At 41.1% G+C, this 17,175-nt stretch overlaps 1 protein-coding gene across 5 annotated transcripts in view; it reads right to left on the bottom strand.

Moving 5' to 3' along the window:
• Positions 1–17,175, bottom strand: part of RYR3 (ryanodine receptor 3) — a 485,624-nt gene that overhangs the window by 161,604 nt on the left and 306,845 nt on the right. For all 5 annotated transcript variants that reach the window (XM_075282947.1, XM_075282949.1, XM_075282950.1 and 2 more), the window contains 5 exons: positions 16,764–16,872; positions 13,011–13,131; positions 9,483–9,652; positions 6,161–6,381; positions 3,573–3,663 (listed from right to left, as the gene is read on the bottom strand). In XM_075282947.1, the coding sequence (XP_075139048.1) occupies positions 3,573–3,663; positions 6,161–6,381; positions 9,483–9,652; positions 13,011–13,131; positions 16,764–16,872 (712 nt within the window). The remainder of the gene's footprint in view (positions 1–3,572; positions 3,664–6,160; positions 6,382–9,482; positions 9,653–13,010; positions 13,132–16,763; positions 16,873–17,175) is intronic.

Below are 17,175 nucleotides of genomic sequence, written 5' to 3'. Positions count from 1 at the left end.
CACTATTGGGTATAATACTGTATGCAGGGGCCACTATGGGGTATAATACTGTGTGCAGGGGCCACTATGGGGGATAATACTGTGTGCAGGAGCCACTAATGGACATAATACTGTGTGCAGGGCTTACTAAGGGACATAATAAAGTGCGGAGGAGGGGGTCGGTCGAGGTCTTCAACATCGGTATCGGTTGGGGGGGGGAGCATGTCAAAAGTTCGCCACGGGGCCCTGCCATTCCTAGTTACGCCACTGAATAGGGGATACTCATATTATCCATGAAATAAATTCTGGAGGGGATACTCATGAGCTGATACTCATATTATCCATCCTCCTCATAGTTATTTGCTTTGTATATAACCAGATGCCAGTAACAACTTCTGTCAATCACAGATTTTCAATAAAATGTCAAAAGTGCCACCAAGAGAGCTCGGTCATTGTCGGATAAGAGAAAATAATTTTCTTTTGACCTGATTGTTGAATGGTATTTAGTAATTTCTTGGAAATCCTATTCTCAATAGAAGCAGTAATGTTGTAAAGAAGGATTTTCACATTAGAATGCCAGTGCTTTCTTATATGTTAGACAATGTAATATTATCCTACTCTTTGCCTATGAGCCAGGTGAATGACATTATGCGTAAGTGTTGTTTCATTGTTTTAATGTGCAGTTTTCTGAGTTAAAAAAAAAAAAAGATTGTCTACATGTACTAAAGTGTCCAACCTTACCTTACACCGAATTTGGACAAGGATTCCAATTCCAGGTGAAACATTTTCAAACAAATTTAATTCAATATCAATTTCATTCTAGCAAAATCCTCCCCAGGCTGCAGACCACATCACGGTCACACTTATACTAGGTATTTCATGACAAAGTATCACATAAGCCAGGCTGAATGTAGCCATGACTATGCTGGATGGGATATATCCATGCTCCCATTGAATTCAAGCTTTAGGGTAAGTTCACACGGGGATTTTTGGTCAGGATGTTGAGGCCGTATCCGCCTCCAAATCCTGACCTAAAAGACAGCTCCCATTGAAATCAATGGGAGCCGGAACAAACACCTCCTGGAAAAAAGAAGTGACATGATCATTCTTTCAGGCGGATTCGCCTCGCGACATCCGCCTGGAGACACTCCCTCCCGACTAGGCCGAAGCGGAGTGCACGACTGGATGCCGATGCACTTACCCTGTGTGAACTTACCCGTAGGCTATCTCCAGCACCCCAATCGAAGTGAATGTGATGTGGATGTGTCCTGTCCCCTGTTCTTAGTATCATTGGAGATCTCAGCGGTCAGACCCTATCAATCTGTTACTTATCCTCTATCTTATTGAGAGACGATAAATATTCTTCATGGCATAACCCCTTTAATGGTAAGGACTATGATTCAAAATTGCCAAAGTGTGTTTTCCCTTTTAGTCTCCCTTCCTAACCGCGAACATTAGTGTTGATGCAAAGTACTAAATACATGTTTTCCTCTGCTCTTATTTGCTTTTTGGCCTTTGCCTCAGTTCATGATCGTTGAGGTAAATGCACATCATTTATGGAGTCCGTAATAAAAAAAAAAGTAGAATAATGTAATATAGTGACAACTGGCGCTCTAGCTTTTAGCAGATTTCATGCTTTTATATGACATGATCTGCACCTGCCTCTTACAAAGAACACTGTAGAACAAAATGAAGGTTGTTATAGAAGTAAAATGCACTTGGAAATATCTATAAAAGTACTTGAGATCATATTATTGTGGCTGAATGACTTTATATATTGTATACTTCTACCAGGTGTTCACAGAAAATATGACACTTTAGTGCAGTCTCTTTGTAGTACATCCATGAACTTATTTGGCTTTGGGTCTTTGATCATAGAAGATTGCAACATCTAGTACAAAGCAGAGTACTTCTGTACTTCCATAGCCGTAGCTTTCACCCTAGGCAACGGATCAACTGCCTTAGCTCTATATTCAAACACTCTAGACAGGAACTAAGGTGCCATTGTACTGTGTGTGTGTGTGTGTGGGGATTAAGGCAGCATTGTACTGTGTGTGGGGGATTAAGGTGGCATTGTACTGTGTGTGGGGGGAACTAAGGTGCCATTGTACTGTGTGGGGGGAACTAAGGTGGCATTGTACTGTGTGTGGGGGGAACTAAGGTGCCATTGTACTGTGTGGGGGGAACTAAGGTGGCATTGTACTGTGTGTGGGGGGAACTAAGGTGCCATTGTACTGTGTGGGGGGAACTAAGGTGGCATTGTACTGTGTGTGGGGGGAACTAAGGTGCCATTGTACTGTGTGGGGGAACTAAGGTGCCATTGTACTGTGTGGGGAACTAAGGTGGCATTGTACTGTGTGGGGGAACTAAGGTGGCATAGTAGTGTGTGGGGGAACTAATGTGCCATTGTACTGTGTGTGGGGGAAATAAGGTGGCATTGTACTGTGTGGAGGGAACTAAGGATGATGTTTTGTCATTATTAAGGACAACTATTTATCTTTCGAGCCTAGATATTGTTAGCATTTATTATATCGAAAATGACATTTGATTTAGAATATTCTGCAGATTTGAGAACATGTGATTCTTTATATACACTATAATACTAGATGGGCTTTAAACTATTTTTGAGGGACTATGTAAGTGGATACTGCTGTAATGTGTCCATGTTGTGGTTTTAACTATGTTATACTAATTTATGTATTTATAACATCTTGAGATTTATATTATAACCTATTTGTATGTTTTTATCTGTGATAGATACCTGACTAATATCGTTTCAGTTAGACCAAAGCATCCGGGATTTGTTGCCTTAATATGTTATGTCTGTACTAACCAACTAAATTCTACTAATTTTCATCAAGATTTAATAATTTACTAACTTTTTTGCACCCATTGGAAGTGCCGTGGTTATATCTTTTGTTCATTTTAGTGGCTGGACAACCCTTTTAATTGCGAGCAGCCAGGCATTATATACTTCAAGACTAGTATGGGGATACTAGAGATGAGCGAACACTATTCGAAACAGCCGTTTCGAATAGCACGCTCCCATAGAAATAAATGGACGTAGCCGGCACACGGGGGGTTAAGCGGCCAGCTGCCGGCAAAGTCTGCGTGCCAGCCGCTTCCAATCATTTCTATGGGAGCGCGCTATTCGAAACGGCTGTTTTAAATAGTGTTCGCTCATCTCCAGATACTAACAGTGACCTATAATATCATGCAGTCCTTTGACTAGCAATATTAAAGGGATTATGCAGGAAAAGGCCTGCTTTCATCCTCTTAGGAAGTGAGCTCAGGTTCATTGGTCACATGGCCAAATGGGACTGAGGTTCAGAATTGCCATGTGACCAATGGCCGTGATGTCACTTCCTGATGAAGAGTAAACTAATCCTGTACAACCCCTTTAAGTAGGTACTAGGCAATAGGGCATATTTACATGTGGCATGCTACAGCATGCAGTTCTCGCAGCATGTACTACCGTATACCTGTCCCGCTATCCCTTATCCAGAAGATGGCATATATACCAGTACACACTATACAGTAATGAAACCTGTTATGTTCATAATAGATTATACATTACGTGTTTTATCACCTACCTTCAGAGGCATTTTACAGTATTCATTGAGCAATGGGACATCGAACACCAAACGTCGCAAGAGCTGCTGAAGCATGGAAGGCCGCATATGACTGCAGAAAAAAAAAGGAAAAAATTGTAATATAATCATTACATTTGCACTCATACTAATAAAAAACAAGTTTATAGCCATAGTCTCAATAATTTTTAGAAAAAAAAAAAAAATCTACTAATTAAAGGAAAAAAAATCTTTATATTTATCCATGAAAATGGATCAGCTACTAAACACTCTGAAGTGTTATATTTTCTATGTGATAATTATACATAATATACTTTATAATTGCCTATTTTACAGGCTACGGGCTTAATGGCTAGACCTTGAACTCATACTTCAGTGGATCACCATCTGTAATATTTTACTTCTACTTAAAAAAACAGACATAAGACAAAGATCTCCACGGCAACAAAAGACGCAACCCTGACATCTACTGCTACTTATGTTTGCATGCATGCCTACATCAATGAGGCTACTGCGTAGGAGTCTGGAAAGACCTTGTGAATATTATCTACAAAATGACATGATGAAAGTTTGCAATGTAAAGAAGGGCAAATTACGTATATCTCACGTGAAGAAGTGAAAGGCAGAACTGGCATAGAAGTGGAACATCCTTGGTGCACAGCCAAGATTTGCACTAAAAATGTGCAAATTTGTAGTTTTTGCAACCTGCTGACCAGTTTTTAAGACAGTGGGTAGAGTGGGGTAGAGATGTCTAAGCAGATTTACAATAATTCGTGAGAAAAAACTATTGTGTGTTATAGCTGAAATATGTCTCAATCCTCGCACAGGGGGCCACCTGAGATACACCAGAAGTATTAAAGTGCAAGAGGGTTTTACTAATTCTGCCGCATCCCGTGCCAGCAGGAAAATTGATCAAGACTGGCATTCAGTCTATGTTCTGCAAAGAAGGGGATGAGATTAACTAGAATCCCATCCACCTCTCTGTATCTGTAAAACACTAAGGTTTTTTTTCCATGTGGCTTCTACCGTGAGAAAACTGCAGTGTTTACATGGGGCCCCACCTCTAAAATTCCTGTCACTAGATGTTTCCCTTTTAACTAATTTGCAATTGACGCCTTTGACACCAGGGAAGTAGGTTCAGAGATACAAGATAGAAGCAAGACACATAGACAGTCACACTTCTCACCACCACTTCTGCAAATTGTTGCTTTGTGCAAAGGAATGAAGATTCTGCAAATCTCACAATTTACAATGTATGAGAAGTCTTATATGTACTTGTACCTACTTCTGGATGCATGTGTGGTTACAGATGGGATATTATTCACATACGGCAAGCAACTTTACTGACTGTGCTCATAGATTCTTTTTTTTTACTTGTGGTTTTTATCTGCTTGGTTGCATATATTTGCAGTCAGTGTTTCTAGATCTACATTATGGCCACACTGGCTTTTCTCAGCTATTAGTTTGCTATTGTACAGTTACTCCTGACAGAATGGGAGAACAGTATCAGTAACGGATAGGGGAGATGGGCAGACTGCTCCTTATTGTACATGCCACAGCCTGAGTGAGAAATGTACAAGGTCTATCAAATATAATGCAATTATTAGCAGCAGAAAGACTAACAGGGCACCCAAATACAAAGACTACAATTAGAATACAATTAGAATAGGATAGGATAGAATAGAATGACCAGCAAAACCCTGCAAATATTTCAACTCTGTGAACTTACCGTACCCTAAATGTGTCAATGTTTTTATTTCATAGGCTGTCAAAATAATTTTGCCTTGTTTTCTTTTGTGATGTTTTTTTTATTTTAATAATAGTCTTGGATGGTGAAAGTGGTTATGTATTTGCACACATGTTTTGGTGAGTAGATCTTTTTTGTTTTTTGCTGTGCCAGCAACAGAAAGCAAGACAAAGAAAAAAAAAAGCATACACCCTAGTGTCTTGTGTGTACCAAAGAAGTCAGCATCCCAACATATCCAGTAATACATTTGAATGGTACATGTTTGAATCATCGGATAAAAGACAAAATAACAAGAAACAAAAGTATAGCATTTTTGTACATCTGTTAAACAGAGCTTTGAAAAGTGTTAGTGTATGCTTAAAATACATCTGTTAGTATTACAATTATCCAGTGATGGCGAACCTTCCGAGACTGAGTGCCCAAACTGCAACCCAAAACCCACTAATTTTACACAAAGTGCCAACATCACAATTTAACCTTAATACTGTGCGCATCCAAAATTGTGGATGGTTACGGACAGTCTATAATAATATCACTTGCCTGCTATAAAACAGATACTATGTGATAAAAATAGTAAAGGGACCCTACACAGTACAATCTACTCCACAGTGGCTAATACACAGTATAATTTGCTCCACAGTGGACCCCACACAGTGTAATCTGCCGCAAAATGGCCCCACACAGTATAATCTGTTGCACAGATGAGAGCTCTGAGTGCCACCTTGGGCACGCATGCCATAGGTTCGCCATCATGACATTTATCTATCCCTGTTCACCTTCTTGAATGTGATTGTGCTGTGAATCTAGCCTTACAGTAATACACTGACAAAAATAAAAGTCTTACTGGCATATTGAAAGCAGACATTCCTCAATGGTGTCTCTCTGAGCTTTGGTTAGAGAGCGCCCCTTGGACAGTCTGTATATTGTATGCAGAGTAGAATCGATAAGTGCTGCATAGTGCTCAGTGCCCGAAAATAGGGGAGCACAGCGAGTGAGCAATGGGAGTACAGCCGAGCAAATATATCGATTCAAGGCAAGAGCCATCTCTGTGACACTCAAGGAGGCCTGGGGGAAAAAAAAACAAGTTGTTTTAGGAGACGTATTAGGAACTACAATCACAAAACAAGGATCATGTGAACTATATAAGCAGCAGAAACACTGCAACAGATGAATTTGCACATGGATTTGCATTGTAGAAAAACTGTTAGGGTCCATTCACACGGAGTAACGTACGGCGTGTGATACTTTTCGCGCTGTAAAAGCTCCCATTGATTTCAATGGGAGCCTGGATCATATACACGGCGTTATTTTGTGGCCGTGATTTTGCAGCCACAAAATAACACGGTGTTTACGATCCAGGCTCCCATTGAAATCAATGGGAGCTTTTACGACGTGCAAAGTATCACACGCCATATACGTGCCACATCACACGGCACGTTACTCCGTGTGAATGGACCCTTAGATGACAAAAATGACATGTAAGTGAAGAAATGAATGCAGATTCAGGGCAAGAGAACTATGACAGTTCTACAAGGTGTACGCTTCATTTACATCATTTACATCCGAACATTGGTCTTTCTTCACAAATATTTATTATCTGTGTTTTTGTAAAAGAATTACAAGCCAGCAGTAATTTGACGTCCTCAATCACACAACAGCACTATTAGAGTAATAAGCCATATAAAGTAATAACCTAACCTAACCTTACCTAGCCATATAAAGTAATAACCTAACAATAAATGTGAAAAAAAAATACTAAAAAACAAAACACATAAGGTTAAGTTCACGTTTAGAGACTTCACCGCAGAAATCGCCACAAATTGGCAGAGAGATAAGTCCTGTGCAGAGGACTTTTCTCTTCGCCAGTTTCGGTATAAAAATGGCAGACATCCAACCTGGTGTCTGTGGGTATCTGCTGTTTTAGTGGTCTGGCTTTCCATCATTTGGTTCCTCCCGGGCGGACCCGAATGATTAAAAAGTGTGCGCAGATGTGAACCTAGCTTAACGGAAAAATAAAATTACACATGAGTTCTAAGTGTCCTTTCCACCTTCTACCATGACACTACTTGGGACTACCAGAGAATAAATCAGGGTGGTTTATTCAGCCCCAACAGAGATGTCAAGTCTAAATTCAGCAGCTTTGCAGAGCTGTTAAATGTATCGTATAGCTTTTTTACACTCCGCTCAGTGACTTTGTGGAGCGAGCCCTAAGATTAGCACAAGAAATCTCTGTTGAAAAATAAGCTAGACAGAAAGCCTGTCTGATCCATTGTGCGGTGGTATTCCTGCTAGCTTTTAATCCCTTGTTCCTCTTGTGGAATTGAGGGAAAGAGTTAAGGATTTTCTTCATTCCTTTCAATACCAAATACACATCTCCTTATATCTTAGCAGTTGACCTCCTGTTCACTTCTTAGACTTGGGGTTCTAACAGAAAGATAGTTGTGTAAGAACAATGAAACTAAATGCTAACTTTTTGGAGATGCTATATTTAGTTTAAGAATACCCTTATCTTTAAGGACTGCATCTATTGGACAAGGACTGAACCTCTCCTAGCCATCTGACCAGGATAATAGCCACCAAAAATGCTTTAAGGGTAAGACATTTAATGTAAGACTCAAGCAGACATTAAAAAGAACCTGTAACCAGATCACAAAGGAGCACAATAAAAGCACAGAGCTTTGTTACAAATATTGAACAAATAAAATCAGAGTTTCCACCTCTCCTCAAGTGACAACCCAAGGATCTATCTCTTATTAATGTTGAAAAAGTGCACTAGGAGCAGATATATGCTTTTGTTCTGGTTTTGGATTCTCCTTAACATAACAATTCTGAATCATCTTTTGTTCCTCCTAGAAATTCTAGAATAAATTAACAACTAAATTGACAACTAGGAGTTACCAGTTGGGGTATGTACCTAGACAGTCTTGCAGTGTCCAATCAGTGCTAACAAAACTAGAATGTATAGGGACAAAGGAAATAGTCATTCTCAGGTTAGATTCACATCTGCATTGTAGTCCTTAGGAGACCCTGTCACAGATTCCAACTAAAATCGGTAGAGAGAAAAGTTCTGTAAGGGGACTGCAGTTCTCCATGGGTAACCGCTTTTTAAGTGGACTGGCTCTTTGTCTTTTGAGTCTCTAGTCACTTGTCTAGGAGGAATTATAGGAATGGTAAAACACAGACTGATAACAAAGATGATCCAGAATTGTCATTTCACAGGGAATACAAGTTCTTTGCTTGCCGTCACTTATTCTGCTTGGTTTCAATTAACAAAACTCGGCCCATGGTCATGTGATATATAGTACATGGTCATGTGATAAACACACAGGTGCACGGCTCGTTACAGAAACGGAACAGTAACCAAACAACAAGCTTGTTAATCACATGACTATGGACTGTACATCACATGACCATGGACTGCATATCACATGACCATGGACTGTATAAAACATGACTTTGGACTGTACATCACATGACTATGGACTGTATATCACATGACCATGGACTGTATATCACATGACCATAGACTGTATATCACATGACTAAGGACTGTATATCACATGACCATGGGCTGTATAACACATGACCATGGACTGTACATCACATGACCATGGACTGTATATCAGAAAAGACAGGAGAATGTTAAGTTGTACAAGTTGAAGACGCTTTACTGTATTTAGTATTAACAAGCCCTACAGGATGTGTAAAAAAATGGAATGAATTTTAAAATGTACTTGTTTTACATTTGAATTTTGTTGCTGATTTCCTGCAGATTTCATCCCATGCACAGCAAATGCTGAAATTTGCTGTAAAATTCCACAGTAAGAATATTTAACGTCTACCACATGTCACTTTCAGACCAGCAGAAGAATGAGATTTTATCCCCTCTGCTTCTACTATGAAAGGCTGTGGGTTTTCTGACTGCAAATCTGAATGGGAAATCTTTAGCATTTCCGCCACGTTTGTTAACATTCCCTAACCGTTATTGTATGTCTATCAATACTTACAGAGTTGCCTTTAAGATGGTTCTCTAAACTTAAGATATGTATAAAACATGTTCTAGCTCCCTCTGCTGACACAGAAGTAGAATTCTGTTTTCCTTAATTTTCTGGCTGTGCACAAAATATTTGCTGGTAGGCACTGGAAATAGAAATGAAACGGCTTACTGTGTCAAGAGATGCTGATGCTCTAAGATCAGGTAAGAAGGCCACCTCTAGTAAATGGAGGAGGAAGCTTTGGTCCTTAATACCATAGACACGGTCCAGGAAAAGCACCATGGGAGCCTTGTGATCAGGGCAGAAGCTGGCTGCCATGTCAGGTTCATACACCGAGCCATCTGAAAAAGAGGAAACAAAGCCTTTTAGTATGCTACTCATACAGGCATACACAGAAATACGTACATAACCTTGAAGAGTCCATTCACATGTAGCAGATATGCTGTGGATTTAGACACATGCAATCTGAACAGCACGAGGATAAAATACTTTGTCACATGTTCCTTTATCTTGCAGACTATTCAGCGATTTGTCTCAATTTTCCCCACTGACTTCAAGGGGAACTCAAAAATTCACAATTGAGGGTGTGTTCACACAATCTAACGTGCCGGTGTATACGGCGTGTGAGAGTTTGTGCACCGTATACGCTCCCATTGATTTCAATGGGAGTTAGCAAAATCACGGCCACAAAATAACGCGGCGTATACGATCCTTACTCCCATTGAAATCAATGAGAGCGTATACGGCGCACAAACTCTCATATGCCGTATACGTGCCACATCACGCGGCACGTTACATCGTGTGAACGCACCCTAAATGTGCATGTAACGATATTGATGTGGATTTTTCCTACAGATTACCAGCGGAAACGCAGATTTATTTTCACATATTCTGTAGGAAAATCCAGTTTAATATTTGCACCAAATCTGTACGATTTGGTGTACACTTGTCTGCGGATATGCTGCAGACTTGTGTGAATGAATGCTTTGGGTACGCATACATAGAAGTGAAGTGACGAAGAGTTTCTGCAGCGTATCTGGTGGAAGTTCACGGCAGAAAGAAAATCCCGCAGCAAACTGTGAATTTGTTGTAATTTTTGTTTGTTGCAATTTTTGTTTCGGATTTGCCATAGATTCTATTTTTTTTTATCCTTTAAATGTAAAGAAAGATTGCTGCAGATCTGAATTTCATACTAAAGGTGAATATTCTTTGCAGATTTTCCCACAGTGGATCAGTTTTTTGGGTGTTTTTTTTTTTAAAAAAAACTTCATCCACTTTGCCACTACTGTAAAATTCTTCAGAAATTCAGCAGTATTTCACTCCTGGGTGGACTTACCCTCAAGATGTATTCCTGAAATCCATTCCATACATATGAATGGGGTTGCTTCTGCAGCCTGAGCAGTCATGTTTACAATCCCTATTCATATTACATACAGTCATTTTTTCCCTTGGAGACTCAATGGGAGAGTTGTAGCTAAATGACATGTATTACTGTTCATATACAGGAGATCTAAGTTTGCAAATGCAGCAAAGCTATGTTTGTAATTTTCTACTCACTGCATATTTATAGGACTGAAGATAAACCTGAATAACCTTGGCTTAGGCTCGGTTCACACTAGTGCTGGCCTTTCCACTGTTCTAATCTGTCGGAGGATAGGCAGATCAGTACAATGGTTGGCACAAACAGAGCCAGACAGACCCCATCGACTATAATGGGATCCGTATGTTGTCCATTTTTTAAAACTGAAACCATAGGATGTAAAAGATGTATTTGCAGTTGTCACCTGAAAATTTTCGATGTACACTGCGACAGAGTCTCCAAATGGAGACTGTAGCACAGGTGTGAGCATAGCCTTAGAGAGTTATTGCAGGTCACATAACATCATATTAGTTGAGTCTTCAGCATTTATTACTTCTGTTTAAAGTTTCAGTTGACATATTCATATGAGTAGCTTCTGGAATGCCAAACTTTTTATGTCCAAACCAGGGTTAAATCCAGTTTCCATACTTTGTTTTAATGGATTCGATCTGTTGACCTTAAAATACTGGATTCAATATTTTAGTGGATTCGATCTGCTTTTGGCCCTAATACACATCATTCACAATGACTGTTCATCTAGTCATGTGAATGAACCTTGACTGTTCATGTGTGTGGTTTTGATGCAGTTATTAAAGGGATCCTATCACTTAGACAAAGTTTTTTGTAGGTACCACGTCGGAATAGCCTTAAGATAGGCTATTCTTCTCATACCTTTCGTCGTCTTCTCCTCTCAGCCATTCGCCTACAATCCCAGTTCTTGTCGGTATGCAAATTAGCTCTCTTGCAGCACTGGGGGCGGGCCCGATCACTCAGATAGCACTGAGGGCGTCCCCAATGCTGCAAGAGAACTCTCTCCAGCGCCGCCTCCATCTTCTTCAGCAGTGTCATCTTCAGCCTCTTCTTCCGGCGGTGGCTTGTAACTTCTAGGCCTCGGGCCTTGGGCAGAGCAGACTGCGCATGCCCACAGGCCACGAGAAAATGGCCGCTGGCACAGTATTGTAAGCAGCCATTTTCTCGTGGCCTGAGGGCATGCGCAGTCTGCTCTGCTAAAGGCCTGAGGCTTAGAAGTTACAAGCCACCGCCGGAAGAAGAGGCTCCTGTTGAAGATGGAGGCGCCACTGGAGAGAGTTCTCTTGCAGCATTGGGGACGTCCCCAGTGCTGTCTGAGCGCTGGGGCTCGCCTAATTTGCATACCAACAAGAACCATACCAGCGAATGGCGGCGTGGAGAAGATGACGAAAGGTAGGAGAAGAATAGCCTTTCTTAAGCTCTATTCCGACATGGTACCTAAAAAGATTGTGTCTGAGTGATAGGATCCCTTTAAAGATGAAGCAGAAAAATAAAGGGAGGCAAGGGATAAAATCTACTTCTCTCTCTTTTTTCAATCTTTGTGTCAAATACTGCCTCAAAACTGCACGTGAGATCACACAAACTCAAATGGATTTAAGGAGGACATGTCAACAGTGTCCACATGTCTGTCTTAGTGAATAATTGTATTTGTATTTGTATAACAATTGTGAAACAGTTTTGCTTAGCGATACATTGTGTTTTTCCTTAGTTATTCCTCCTAGAAATCTAAGAATAAATGGACAACTGGGTGTTACCATTGGAGCTGCACCTGATTCAATCAGACTGAACAGTCACACCAATTTGACAAAGGGAATGGAAACATCCAGTTATCAACGTATTCATAAACTTCTAGGAGAAATAACAGAGGGATGGAACAATACAGAGTTATAACCAAAGATGCTCCAGAATTATCACACCAGGAGAGGTGACCGGTAGGGTTGAGCGATAGGATCAGAAAAGATCGGATTCCAATCGGCAATTGAGTAAATTTCACGATCGCGATCGGAATTCCGACCCGAACTTTTCCAGCGGGATCAAAATCGGAGGTTATCTCAAGATCGTCTCAACCCCAAAAGTGACTTTTCCCATAGAGAAGCATTGACTAGGGTTGAGGATCGGGATCGGAAAAGATCAGATTATGATTGGCGATCGAGCAAATTTCACGATCGAGATCGGCTGGAAAATGATCGTAAATCGGATTTTAAAATCGCTCTTCAAATCTCAAGATCAGCTCAACCCTAGTGACCGCTCTTATTTACCAATTATTTAGCCCAATGGCTGACACAATATTTGGTTCTATGAGACATTACCTTTGTTGAAAGCTGGCAGTTTTAATGGGATGCTAATAATCCCGACAAGATCTTCTGTGGGCACCAGGGATCGGAGAATGGAGCGAATTCTTATAGCTTCACCTTTACCAGCTTGGATCAGCTACAGGACACAACGGGAATGCAGCACTTAACATGCGTGTACACAGGTGCTTTCATTACACACCATATTTATAATTAAGCATCCATTAAATGAAGCAGTAATTGTCGCTTGTGTTACTGCAAATGTATTGTGTCCGCATGATACAAAGTAAGGCAGCTCTTGCCCCCTGCTTATATTTATATCCATTAGAAGTGCTGGCTACAGGTGAATGATGAAGGCTATTCACAAGCTCAATTATAGCATTAGCTGTGTACAGTAAGTCTATTAAGTGTTTGTGTGAACCCTAACTGAGAACAGATTATACACGCTGAATTACTTTAATGTGTTTATTGTGCCACTGCATTGTCTGCCTCTATTTTATTTACGGTTAGTATAAAATACTGACTTTATCCATTTTATATTATTCACCAAAGGAAGTTAAAGGGGTTGCATGGGATTACAAATAACAGCAGAAACAGCAGTCTTCTCCATAGGCCGCTTCTGGATTTCACTACTGATTTGCAATATGGCACAAATGCCAGCGAAAAAGACTGATTTTTATAATCCCAGTCAACCCCTTTATGGTATATGTCTAGCGCTCAGCTAGATGACAGTTTTTTTGTCTGATTGGCTGCCAATGGAAATTGGCAAAGAGTTTTAAAGAGGACCTTTCACATCCTGGCACTGGGGGATTTATATACTCTTGGAAAGATGACAGGGTGCTTTGACAGTACACGCCCGGGTGCCGGAGATATTGGTACTGTTAGTTTCAGCACTGATATCCCTTCATCTTCAGAAAAGCATTCCTTACTGCCCAGCAATGACACTAGGATGGAAGGCCTGCCCGACACTAATGCCCACAATATCTCTGGCACCCAGGCACATACCAAGAAAGCTGACAATGTACTATATTCAGCTTTCTAGTGGTGTATAATACTACCAATGCCAGAGAACATGAAAGGTCTTCTTTAAAGATTTGCTCTAACCATCTTAGTGGAGACTTTGTCTTGATGGGTTGCTAGTGCATATAACAATGAATGCAGGAACTATCTATGGTCTTGCATTTGTCAGAAACCCAGCCATGATTGTAGTGTCCCAGCCTTTATTGTAAACAGATATCAGCTAGGGATACTACATGTATGAGAAGATAACCCGGCCACAAGGAAATCATGGCTGGGTTTCTGACAAGTAACAGACCCTGGAAAGTTCCTGCATTTGTGGTCACATTAACTAGCAACCCACCAAGACAAGCTCTCCAATAAGATAGTTAGGCTCCATGCACATGACCAAGTGTGCTTCAGATGTGGGGTCGAGTTTGCTGTGGAATGTATCCAAGTGTCATCTAAGGGCGGGTTCACACCTGCGCGCGGTCTCCGCTTTCAGATTTCCGTCTTCTGCCCGAGAAACTGGACAGGAGAGGGAAACCGGCAGTCACTTTTCAAACCCATTCATGTGAATGGGTTTGCAATGTGTCAGCCCGTCTTCTGCCTCTCCATGGCGAAACATGCAGGACTTTGTGCCCGGTTAAAAAAAAAAACGGTTTCGCCGCGGAGACCAGAAGACACTCATGGGTGCTCATGGGCAGACAGTGACTGCTGGGTTTCCATCTCCTGTCGGCAGAAGATGGAAACCCACAAAGCGGAGACCGGGCGCAGGTGTGAACCCACCCTGAGTGTATTCTGTGATGCGCTTGCCTCTTGGGGCTTTCAACAGGTCATATTCAACTCATATCCAACAGGTCAAGAACAGGTCATATTCTACTCCTATGTTGGAAGTCCTCATAGAGGTAAGTGCATCATGGAATGCACTCAGAAGACACTTTGAGTGTCATCAGAGAGTTTTCCGAATCATAAGAACACTTGGTCGTGTGCATGGGGCCTTAGAGAAAATCTTTAAAACGCTGCAAAACATTAATCACTTATATTTTCAAAAATGTTTACTGTTTACGATGGGTTCACACCAGAGCCCAGACTCCGTTTTCAGAAGACGGAAACCTGTGAGACCGGGTCCGGCCTTGAGCGCTGGTGAGTGTTTTATGCTCTCCACCGCGAAACCAGTTTTTTTAAACCGGACACAAAGTACTGCATGTACGACTCTGTTTCCGGTTTAAAAAAAAACGTTTCGCGGCGGAGAGCATAAAACGCTCACCGGTGCTCACGGCCGGACATCTTTCAAACCCATTCAAATGAATGGGTTTGAAAGAGTCCTGCAGCTTTCCGTCTCCTGCTCTGTTTTGTGCAGGAAACGGAAACCTGTATGAACGGAGACTGGGCGCAGATGTGAACGAGCCCTTCATTGTAAACCGAAAGAAAAATGCTACAGAAAAAAAACGTAATGCGTTTATTTTCACTCCATTATTAACTGTGTTTTGCTAAGTGGTGCCTTAACCTAAAGAGAACTGATAAATAACAAAATAAAGTGTACTCACTGATTTCATGCCTGGTTGCACCAATCTTAACTGCAGGACTTGTTTACATGGCTGCAGGGGTCACATGCCAGCATATCCCATGTGACCGCAGCAGTCAATCACTGGCCTCAGTGGTACAAGGCACAAGACTGCTGAGTCCAGTCATTGGCTGCAATGGTGACAGGGGTATGTGAGTGTATTATTGTGACAGTCAAGTAAACTGAACCAGGTGGGGAGGACAGGAGCAGTAAGGATAGCATGCATAGTCATACACTATCCAATTTTCCTATTTTAACACAATTTCTAAATTAGGGCAACTTTTCAATGGCCTTGTACAATCCATTTCATTAACACAACAATGTAATATCTTGATTTACTGCTATATTACTGTGCTGATCCAGTTTTGCTAATCTGGATTATAGTCTAGAGCTCTATTCAGAATTATAGAGTTGAAATCTTCCAGCGTGATCTGCTCACTCTGCCCGCACAGAGTTTATTCTTCTGACTTCTAATCCAGGCAGTGAAATATAATGATGAAAAACTGTCAGAGTGAATTATAGGAGCTTGGCCAAACTATTAGGGCTAGTTCACACGTGGCAAGTTGGCGCCTATTGACTTCAATGGGAGCCGCTCGCTTCTTTTTTCCGCTAGCTAGTAGCAGAATAAAGAAGCGAGCTGCCCTGCGGATTCCATGGCTGAATCAGTTGCGGCGTCCACGGCACAAGGCTCCGGCCCATTCATTTAGGCCTGACCCATCGTGGAATGCTGCGACGGGATGCTAGTACACAGTACCGTGTGAACCCCGTGTGAACTAGCCCTTAAAGGTATATTCTCATTTAAATTACTGAGTGATGCTGGCTCTAGAGATGGGGGTCCTCTGACCCCTGTGGTACTGTGGTCCCAGTGAATGGAGAGATGGCCATGCATGCTCAGTTCTCTATTCATCTCTAAGGGAGTCATGAATACAGCTTGTTAATATGTAATATGTGTCTGTAATGAGAAGGTGAGATGACAAACTGCTTGACTGTTTCCAATATCAACCTGCAGAAATGTAAATGTAGCTCTGGAATATAATGTCGGCTGTAACTCAGGAGCAGTGGAAGTTGGATCTATTTGTTAATCTGACATAATATATAACCCCTGTTTGTTTCAGTGTATTCAAGTTTAACTATAGAAAATGACAATGGTAACTCCATTTCTTTGTTTCTACATTGCATGTTTCTGCATTTACATGACTATTACATACATGTGGCTCTGGTGCACAGCGTCCCAGAAGGTCAATAAGGGCAGAATAAAAGGACATTATAGCATTTCCCATGTGTACAATCTCTTCTTCTTCTTCATCTTCTTCGACCCTAGATTAATAAACATCAAAAATCACAGTTAGCATTTGTAAATGGTAACAATACTGTAACTTAAAGGCAAACCGTGACGTGAAAATGCAATCCGATCTGTAGGCAGCATGGTTTTTTTCTTTTTTTTCTTTTAATGTACTGTGGATTGTGAGCCCCCATATAGAGATCACAATGTACATTTTTTTTCCTCTATCAGTATGTCTTTGTAGAATAGGAGGAAATTCACGCAAACACGGGGAGAACATACAAACTCCTTGCAGATGTTGTTCCCGGTGGGATTCGAACCCAGGACTCCAGTGCTGC

Source organism: Leptodactylus fuscus, chromosome 7 (assembly GCF_031893055.1).
Source record: "Leptodactylus fuscus isolate aLepFus1 chromosome 7, aLepFus1.hap2, whole genome shotgun sequence".
NCBI classification, from domain to species: domain Eukaryota; kingdom Metazoa; phylum Chordata; class Amphibia; order Anura; family Leptodactylidae; genus Leptodactylus; species Leptodactylus fuscus.
This window is presented reverse-complemented; position numbering and strand designations above follow the sequence as displayed.